Raw genomic sequence first — 9,655 nt, 5'->3', positions numbered from 1 at the left:
AGCCGGAGTCCACGCAGGAAGGGAGCCTGGCATGCAGGCAGACACACGCAGGACTGGGGCGAGGCCACACGGGTGAGGTGCACGCATAGAGGCACCAAGGACACGGGCCACGTGGACACTGGAGACCAGAAGCTGCCCACAGCTGTCAGAGGCGCCTGCACCGTGGCGTGTGAGGGGCAGTGCCTTGGAGGGAGCACAGCCCTGCTGCCTGGTCAAGGACCGAGCACGGCAGCCCTAGGACACCCGGACAGGGTTTGTGTCCATCCTGCAGGGCAGCGGCCAGGGTGCTGCATCAGCTTACTAGTTTTTGCTTTCAGGCCATTACAGACTGATTCTTTTTGAATTTGCAGAAAGAAGACTTTGAAGAAGATTCAAGCCACAGAGCTACGACCCCAGTGCTGGGTTCCCTGGTGTGCGCTCGCTGTGAGGCGGGCACAGGTCCTTGGACCCTGCTCCGCATCGGGGCTGGCCCTGCCTGACTGCTGTTGGGCGAGGCCCTTGCCACACTGTGGGTGCAGAGCAGGGAGGACCCCACCGTGCTGCCTCTCCTTCCCAGGCCCCAGCTTGCAGGGTGGGTGGGCTGGACACGGCCCTGTCCTGTCCTGTCCTGTCCTCCCCAGCAAGGTCTTGCTGGAGGAGAACACAGTGCACCATGACAAGCTGGCTGGGAGGGCGTGGATGACCTCCACACATTTCCGAGTAAGCAGAAATCTAACCACCCAGCAAGCAAGCAAACCCTGTCTTCTGAACAGACGGGCAGGCTCATTCCAGCTGCCGCAGGGAATTAGGGTTCGAGATCTGCAGGCACCAAGAAAGCACCTGTGGAAAACACCAGGTCATCCTGGGCTGGCCGCAGCAAAACCCCTGCCCCTCGGGTGTTCATGCTCTGGCCTTTGTGCTCTCCACCGTGCAGGGCCCTGGCTACCCTTGGTGCTCTTGGACTCTGGCTTCTGATCCCGGGGCCTGGGGAGGGGTCAGCGCAGGTGCACTGCCCCCTTGGCTGCTCCCCCCCCAGCATCACAGGAGGGCACTGGGCAGCAGCCCCGTCCTGAGGTCCTTGCCTTCAGGGGAGGTGCTGGTCAGGGGAATGGCAGAGCCCCCCTCTCCTCCCACTCCTGCCTGGCTGAGCCTCTGGAAGGCCGTCTTAGCCACTGCCTCATCGCTGGTTCACGGCCCAACACCCAGGTCTCAGGGGCAGGGGTTGTCCTGGCTGTCTCGTTCGCAGGCTCAGACAAGGAGAGAGCATGGTATGGTAGAAGGACCTGGTGGAGAAGGGCTGCTCAGGTCACAGGCTCAGGAGCAGAGAGAGCGGAAGCTGCCCTTCCAGGGCATGACCCACCTCCAACCCAGCCCCTCACAGCAAGTGCTCTCACCTTCCCGAAGGCCCCCAGGAGCGCACGCGGCCTTAGGGACATTCTTGATCAGCCCCATGGCCAAGGCTTCGCCTGTGTCCTGTGTCGCCCAGGCAGAGCCAGCGGCCTGTGCCTGCTCTTCCCTGCAGGGTTCACCTCAGCCCTGTGCCCCGCTGGCTCCCAGAACTCTGGCTCCAGCCCCCAGGTGCAGAGAGGCCAGCTGCAGGCCCGGCAGCCCCACCTCCAGGGGCTCCTCCTCCCTTCCGGCTCCGCTTCCCCTGCCTCCCTGAAGCCTCTGCTGACTTCGCCCCAGTCAGAGCTCCTGGGTGGTGCAAACACCATCCCTGTGGCCAAGGACAGATCGGCCAGGCGTGGGCCTTCCCTGGGGAGATGAGGCACAAGCCAGGGCGAGCTCTCGCACAGCTGCCTGGACCCGCTGTCGCGGCTGAGCTTTGCTGCGCTGGTGTGAAGGCCCCAGAGAACTCATGTCCACGCCGCATCCCCGCGGTGAGGGTCTAGAGGGTGAGGACTTGATGCCGGCACGGTGTCCAGTGGAGGGAGCTCCAGGCAGTACCGAAGCCCATGGCGCCCTGCTGCTGGACTGTGGCTGGGTGGAGCTCGATCAGCCTCCCACTCTGTGTCCTGGGAGGCCGTCAGGTGGCCAGGGAGGGATGGAGCGAGCGCCAGAAGCCCCCACCCCAGGCTCCCCCATGTGGCTCCCGTCTGCTTCCCCGAAGTCATCACCACCCTGCTCCTGACTCGAGCCCCACAGGCCGCCCTTCTGGTCCCCACGAGTGGCAGTGGCTGTCTGGCTCTGCAGGCCCCACCTGGTGCCCGAGCTGGAGCTTGCCGAGCCCCACAGTTTGTATTCCAGCCTGCCAGCCGGGCTGGCTGGCTGGGGCTGCAGAACGCCGAGTTCAGAGCTGCAGGGCGTGTGAAGCCACTGCTTTCTGCTTGGTTTCTACCTCAGCGCTTTTGTTTGCTTGCTTTGTGCCCTGGCGAGACGCCAAGCAGAACAGTTGGGCCATTGTGGCCGAGCCTGGAGCTTTTGTCTCCCCTGGACTCCGGGATCCCAGCCGCTTGTCCTGACAAGGTGGTGCTGGGGAGAGGCCGGCCCAGCTCCCTTGGCTGGCAATCTCCAGAGAGTTTGGGGCCCTGGCACCTGGCCAGGCAGTGGCCACATCTCTGGGTCAGCCCAAGGACGTGTTGGCGTCCTTCAGTCAGCCACTCCAGTGCCAGGGGCTTCCGAGCCTCATCTGCAGGTGACCAAGTGCACGGGCTTCCTCGCCCCTGGCCTGGCTGCCTGCAAGCCAGGAGCCCAGGAGCACAGATGCCCTGGGCCGGGACGGGAGTGGCAGTGAGGACGCCACGTGCAGGCACAAACCTGTGCGCCCACCCTGACAGATGCCCCTGGGTGCCGAGCTCCCTTGCCCGCCCGTTCGGCAAGGGTTAATCTTTTCCAGAGCCACTGGGAGCCAACGAGCCTGAGGCCAGGATGGCTGACAGCTGCCTCCTCTGAGTCCTTCCACTTGGATAAACACTGTCCAACAGCCGCTTGAGGGAGAGCAGCCAATAGAGAAGGAGCGTATGTGCACGCTCGCACCTGAGTACTTGTGCATCATGTGCGTGTGCTGGGGGCAGAAGTGGCTTCCTCACAGCTGTCCTGAGAGCTGCGTCACCACACACTGTGTGTGCAGGGCAAAGTGCACGGAAGCCTGCAGAGCCCTGAGCACCTACCTGTGCTCCGTGCTCTCCGGGACCCCTCAGCTCAGGGACAGTGCGAGGGCTCCTGTCTCCCCGATCCTCACCGCAGCAGTGGGGACCTGTGACACAGCTATGGCTTACCTCCCGAGGTGTGCCACAGTCTTCCTGGGCAGGGAGGCGGGAGCCCTTGGGCGCAGGCGCACCCCTGGCGGCAGGGTCCGTCCAGAGGGCTGCAGCTGGGCCGGGGGGCACCTGCGGCTCCTCCGTCGGGTACCACCCCGACTGGGTCACCTGGGAGTGATCTGAGAGCACGACCGAGGCCAGAGCGAGGACACACAGGCTGACACGCTGCCGAGCGCAGCTCTGACCGGGATTACCACCCCATCACGCAGTGCCGGCCTCCACCCCGGGCAGCCTGTGTTTGCAGCCAGGATGCCGGAGGGACACGGGCGGGCACGGGCTCTGGCCTCAGCGGGCCACACTCGCCAGCCAGCTCAGCGACAGCTCGAGCTGCAGCCAGAAGGGAGGGCTGCTTCTCCCCCACCACACCCGTCCCGGCTGCACTCGCCCTCCGGATTTTATTCACAGGAAAACGTGACTTGTAACACTATATTTTAAAATAAAAATGACTTTATTTATGCAGTAAGAGAGCAGCTAACAGTTTAACAGAGTTCAGGGGTATATATGCAACTCAGCAAAGATTTGGCTGTCATAAAATTAGAATTTTTAGTCATCTGTAAAGTGCTGAGAAATGTTCCCCGCGATGCTTGCAGTAGGCTTCTGTCCGCCTTGCCCACCAGTCTCGAACACATGCCGAACAAACTCCAGAGGCATTTCACCAAGCCTGCTGGCCACTCAGCACCTCACACACACCAGCTGCACAGCCACGGCATGCCGGCATGCCTGTTCCACGCAGCGCGGGAGGCCTGTTCCAGGCCGGTCCCCACAGAGGAGCCCCGTGGGTTGGTCAGAGTGGACCCCACTCCAGGCCCACAAAGTGGGAGTGGCGCTGACCTACCTGCCTGATGAGACGCCCCCCGCATAGGGGACAGGAAGCGCCCTGCGGCCCAGCCACCCATGGGTCAGTGGTGATGGGTACTGAGCCGTTTGGTTCAAAGCACAGATTCCGTGTGAACTGCCATGGACACTACACTGACTAAAATGCGGCTGTTAGTTTTTAATAGAGAAGCGTGCTGTTAGGATGCACAGTAGGCGTGGAGGTGCTGCTGCTCCCGGGACAGGTGCCAGTGACCTGGCTCGAGACACCATCCCCAGCGACCCTGGCGTTTCTGATACAGTGGTGAACCGGAGGGCTGCTACCAACACCACATCCTCCGGTCTCCGGGTGAATGGACAGCAGTACAGGCGGAGACACAGCCAGCGGACACTTCAGCAAGAGCACGTCACTCTCATGGACTCATCACCGACCAGACACTGCAAGGTCCGCCCGCCTCGGCGCCTGGCCGGGTGCTGTGTGGACAGGGTGGTCAGCAGGTAGGCCACCCGGTGGCGCATTGCCCACTCCCTCCCCACGTGGGGTGGGCACGGCGTTCCCTATGCACTCAGCAGCGGGATCTGCCAGACCATCACGGAAGACAGCAGCTCCTCGGGGGGCGGTGCCCGTGCCTTCCTGTGCATGCGCCGGTGGCCCTGGCCTCCACATACCACCAGCGCTGAGCTGGCCTTGGCCCTGCGTGACGGCCGTGCCCTGCCCCGGACGGGGCCGGCAGGGTCCCTCAGGAAGTCACACATGCTGCTGTCCTCAGCTCTGAGCTCCAGCGAGTTGGAGCCGTGGGACAGGCTCAGCGACCCTGACGAGGACGACAGGTCACTCTTCTGCAGCCCCGGCCCCGGCCAGTCCCCCAACCAAATGGCCGTGGTGAGGTCCCCCTGGCCAGGGCATGAGGTGGCCCTGTCCCCGGAGGGCTCATCCTTCTGCTCTTCGTCTGGGGGCTCAGGGCCGGGAGGCGGACTGTCCCTGGCCTTGTCCTTGTCCTTAGGTGAGGCGGTGGCCAGAACAATGAACTTGACGGGGCCACTGTGTGCGTGGTAGGAGACCATGCCTCTTCCTGCAGAGGGGCAAGGGCAGCAGGGGAGGTTATGGGAGGGGCGGGAGCGAGGTGTCACAACCCCCCCCCCCCCCCCCGTGCAGGTAGAAGCCCCCAGGGCCTGGACCGCGGTGCTGGTGGCCACATTCTCTCACTGCACACCCGTGGATCTGAGAGCCTGAAGGGCGCTAATCCGAAAGACCAAGTGGGGCTCCCTCGGTGGAGCTCAGATCCAACACCTGCATCATACTTTGGTAGAGGAAGCTGGACGCAGCGGCCTGCTCTGTAACCCCACACCCTGGGGACTGAGGCAAGAGGACAGTGCATTCGAGCCCAGCCTGGGCATCATACTGAGACCCCGTTTCAAAAGGGTCAAGAAAGGCTGGGCTGTCGCTTGGTGCAAAATACTGCCAACAAAAGCTGAAAATCATTTCCCAGTTTTCTACGTTAAACACCTTTTCATTTGCTCTATGGAAATGTATATAATTTTCCTAAGTCTGAGTTAAAAAAGTGAAACTGAAATGTGTCAGTTTTAGGAACAAAATGACAACACTATCAGCAGCTTCTGTCATTTTTCATTGCAAAGTTTCTGGGGTGTAGAAGAAAATCACTGCAATAGTTTTGGTTAAAATCGGGACTCTTCAGTTCCTGGCGACGTGACCCAGGCGTGAACGCTGCAGCAGCGCAGGAGCAGGATGGCTGTCTCCCTTGGGCCTCAGTCCCGAGCTCTCAGCCCACACCAGACGCGGACGCGGGTGTCAGGCTCAGGCCCTCCCGCCCCAAGGGCTGCAGGCTGAAGAGGCCCCGCCAGCCGCCGCCTTGCCTCAGAACTGCCCCAAGGCCTAGGCCTCCCGGGCTGCCGGTGAGGGAGGGGAGCCCCTGGAGGAGTGGTGCCCAGGGAGGCCACAGCTGGCAGAGCTGAGGACAGCCAGGGCGGCAGCTGTGGACCACGGCCCCTTCTCTCTCTGATGAAAGACCCGTTTTCCCCGAGCGAGATGTGCTGAAAGGGAACCACTGAGGGCAATGAGGTGGCAAGGACATGTTTCCAGGACCGAAGTAGAAAAGCAAAGGCTGAGGGACACTCACATCTAGCGGCACCATCCACGAGGTATCCCTCGTACGCTAAACCCCACAGGGCTTTCTATGCCACATGTCCCAGGGACGGGGGGGGGGCCACTCACCAGTCACCTTAGGGATTCCCTGCAGACGAGGGACTGGCAGGGCCACGACAAGGCCCAGGCTTGTGCCCACCATCAGCAAGCCGTGGCACACGAGCAGGCTGGTCACAGAGAGTCGCTGGTGGCCTGCAGGGAGAGGGTGGCAGCCTCATGACCCGTACGGGCCCATGGCAGTGCCTCCTTGTGCTGTCTGCAGATGCCACCTGTAGGCCCAGGCACATCCTGGGGCACTCAGCCCATGCTCTTCCGCTAGGTGAGGGAGGCTGGAGGGTACACGGAGCAGCAGCAATGCGTCCCAGGGGCCGGTTCTCTGGCTGGACCTCCAAGGAGAAACTGACCAACTGGGATCTATCTGCTTACACTGCTTGCTCCTATGCAGGGCAGCCTCACACGCACATGCACACATGCCCACGGACACATGCACACACATGCACAGATACACAGAGCCACCCTTCACTTGGGAGGATCCATCCTCTAAGAGCAAGGTCAACCTCAGTGAAACCAAGCTCAGTAGCACGTAAGGTCACTGAATCTGCCTGTGAGGTTGACCAGCTGTCTGCAGAGAGCAGCAGCACCACAAGACAGTGCTAGACAGCTGAGAACAAGGACTCCGCACCTGTGTCGAGCTCTGAGTGTCTACACCGGCCCCTCCGGTCCTCCACCGCCTGCCTCCCGCCCCATGCACGGTGAGCCCGGCTGAGATGCTGCCTCCACGGACTCTCTCTCCTCCTCCATCTCTACCTCTCTATTACCCCTGGGCCCTCCTTCTGCTTCATGGACACAGATCATGCTCGTCACCCGCTCCCCAGGGAGGGATGGGACCGTGGCTCTGCTCCAACATGGGGGACTCTGGGCACTCGAACCAGGGCCGGGGAGCCTCACCCCGCCTCCACTGCAGGCCCCACCCTGCACCTGGCAGCACCCAGTGCCCCTACTCCCGCACCCAAGGCAGGCCGTGGCTCTACCCCAATTCTGGTGGCAGTGTCCCTGGCCTGTACCTGGCAGCATGCCGTGCACAGGGGCAGCGATGTTGACATCCTGCAGGTGCTTCAGCGTTTCCGTGTGGAAGAGGCGGAGGGTGGACCCGGTAGTGAAGGCAACCCAGAGCCCGACACCAGCCACAGCCATGTGCGAGATGACCATGCCTTCCTCCTGGTGGGCCTCCAGCTGGCTCTGGGTGGAGAGAAGGCCCACGAGTCAGGGTGCAGCAGAGCCAACAGCCCTGAGCACAGCATCTGCGGAGGCCACGAGGGGAGGCCAGGCAGAACGGCATCATGGGACATGGTTCCCAGCTGCAGCTGACTGCAGGCCCAGGCCCTCACTCCACAGCAGAATGACAGCGTGATTCACAGAACTCCCTGGGATTGTCTGAGTACTGCAGCACCTGCATGGGCCCAGGACAGGAGACTTGGGACACCAGGCCTCCCTGGGAGGAAAGCTGGCTTCTTGTGGCTCCCATGGGGAGAGCGCCTGTCCTATGGCATCACAGGCTGCCAGGCAGCTTGGTGCTGGAGCAAGAGGACGACAGTGAGCCAGGAAACCAGGCTTTCCCAGACCCTCAGACCTTCCCCAGCTGTCAACAATCCTGGCCTTGGTCCTGGGTGCCGCCCTGTGCCCGGACACCCATCCTACCAGCACCTGGTACCACCACTGCCCTGCACAGGGCCAGGCCAGTAGCAAGCTGCAGTGGCTGTCACAGCCCACAGGACTGTGGGTGGCCGGGGGCGGAAGCTCAGCTGCCTCACAGTGCCGCAGCATGCCAGGCCGAGTTCACAGCAATCACTGTCCAGAACAGCTCTGACCTGAAATGACGCAACTTAAACCCCAGGATGGCTGGGATACAAGGTGCATCGAGGGCAACTGGATGGTGGGGCGCTGAGTATGCTATCGGCAGGTGGACTGCTCAGAGGTGGTCACCGGGGTGTGGCCGGGAAGGATGTGTTCCCGTCCCCAGCTCTGCCCTCTCTGCTTCCTGGCTGCCACAGGTTGGGCACCTTTTCCTCCACTGTGCCCCTGTGCCACGCTGCTTCTGCCACGGAGCCAGCCGAGGACTGAAACGGTGCCCTCCTCCAGGTAGGGGGTGTCGGGAAGCGTTTATGGCACCCCCCAGAAAGCGGGCTGCACCTGCACCACACCTCTGATGCAGGCAAAGCCTGAGGCTGCCACCCCCTGGAGGCACTGTGCCTGCCCAGCGCTCAGCCCCACCCAAGCCCCACCCTGTGCAGTGCCCACTGTGACTGCTGAGGGCAAATGTGCCGGCTGTTCTCATGGCTCCTCCAGCCGAAGGCTCCCGGAGAGGAAGGCGGTGGTGACAGGCTTCGAACCAGGACAGGAGCCGCACGGGGCTGTCTTCAGCTCACTCCCAGGCTGCATGCTGCTAGTGTGGAGGAGCAAACTCGTTCCATCAGCCCTGCCCACCTGGTTCAGTGACTCTGGTGGCTCTGCTGTGGCCTCCTGGAGTCCGCATGCGGGCAGAGCCTTTCACTCCGATGTACTCTTCCGCGCCGTGGCATGGTCAGAGGCTGGCCCTGAGCTGCGGTGCTGGGCACCCTGGCCAGGGCACAAGCCAGACTGCTTCTCCCCAGACACCTCAGCCTGGCCTTTCTCTCCAGGCCTCAAAGGCCAGCGCCCTGGCCCATCTCAAGCCTGTCCTGAGTGGCTCTTCCCGCAGCACTGGAGCACAGCTGCCCTCTGCACTGCCTCCAGTGGGCTTCAACTCTGGCTGCACACGGGGACCCACGCCTGCTCAGGGGCCCTGCCGACCTGGGAGATCAGGGCGGGTGCTCTACGGTCCTGATGTGACCCTGTGCTACCCAGGAAGCTGTAGGTCTCCAACCTCAGGGCCTCTTAGAGGATAGGTGGCTGTGGCACAAAGACGTAGGGCCCTGCGGTGACACTCCACCCACGAAAGGCTGGCTTTCCACGTGTAGCTTGTAACTCCGGACATTCCACAGTACAGCACAGCAGGCGCCCTGGGCAAAAGCCAGCACGGGGGCAGTAAGGGCGGCCGTCCGAACACCCCGTGTTTGACACCAACGTGGGGGACGAGAAGCCCGGCCCTCAGGAGCCTCAGAGCACCCTTGCCACTGTCCTCGTGGGGCAGCGAGACCTGATTCTACTTGGACCTTTGCAGCCAGCACCAACTTCCCAGAGGAGCCACGCTGCCAGGACCAGGGCGGGGAGAGGGACAGGGACATGGACATGTGATGTCCACTGCCTGGCTACACAAGCACGGAAGGCTGCGGTCACCGCAGGAGGAGGAAGCTGGGCTCCTCCCTCCCTTCCAGCCACCCCCACTTTGAGCACCACAGCCGTCCAGTCTGCAGGGAGAAGCTACAGGCAGCTCGCTCAGGAGTCTCCACTGCAGCTCACA

The 9,655-nt window shown here is 62.6% G+C and overlaps 1 protein-coding gene across 6 annotated transcripts in view; it reads right to left on the bottom strand.

Moving 5' to 3' along the window:
• Positions 1-3,668: 3,668 nt before the first annotated feature.
• Arhgef10 (Rho guanine nucleotide exchange factor 10) overlaps positions 3,669-9,655 on the bottom strand; it is a 90,308-nt gene continuing 84,321 nt past the window's right edge. For all 6 annotated transcript variants that reach the window (XM_004869568.3, XM_004869570.3, XM_004869569.3 and 3 more), the window contains 3 exons: positions 7,281-7,455; positions 6,286-6,408; positions 3,669-5,125 (listed from right to left, as the gene is read on the bottom strand). In XM_004869568.3, the coding sequence (XP_004869625.2) occupies positions 4,611-5,125; positions 6,286-6,408; positions 7,281-7,455 (813 nt within the window). In that variant the 3' untranslated portion in view covers positions 3,669-4,610. The remainder of the gene's footprint in view (positions 5,126-6,285; positions 6,409-7,280; positions 7,456-9,655) is intronic.

Source organism: Heterocephalus glaber, unplaced genomic scaffold (assembly GCF_053883595.1).
Source record: "Heterocephalus glaber isolate CG9 unplaced genomic scaffold, H.glaber_assembly_v1.0 deba00001104, whole genome shotgun sequence".
NCBI lineage: Eukaryota > Metazoa > Chordata > Mammalia > Rodentia > Bathyergidae > Heterocephalus > Heterocephalus glaber.
Note: the sequence above shows the minus strand (reverse complement) of the source record. Positions and strands in the feature narration are given on the sequence as shown.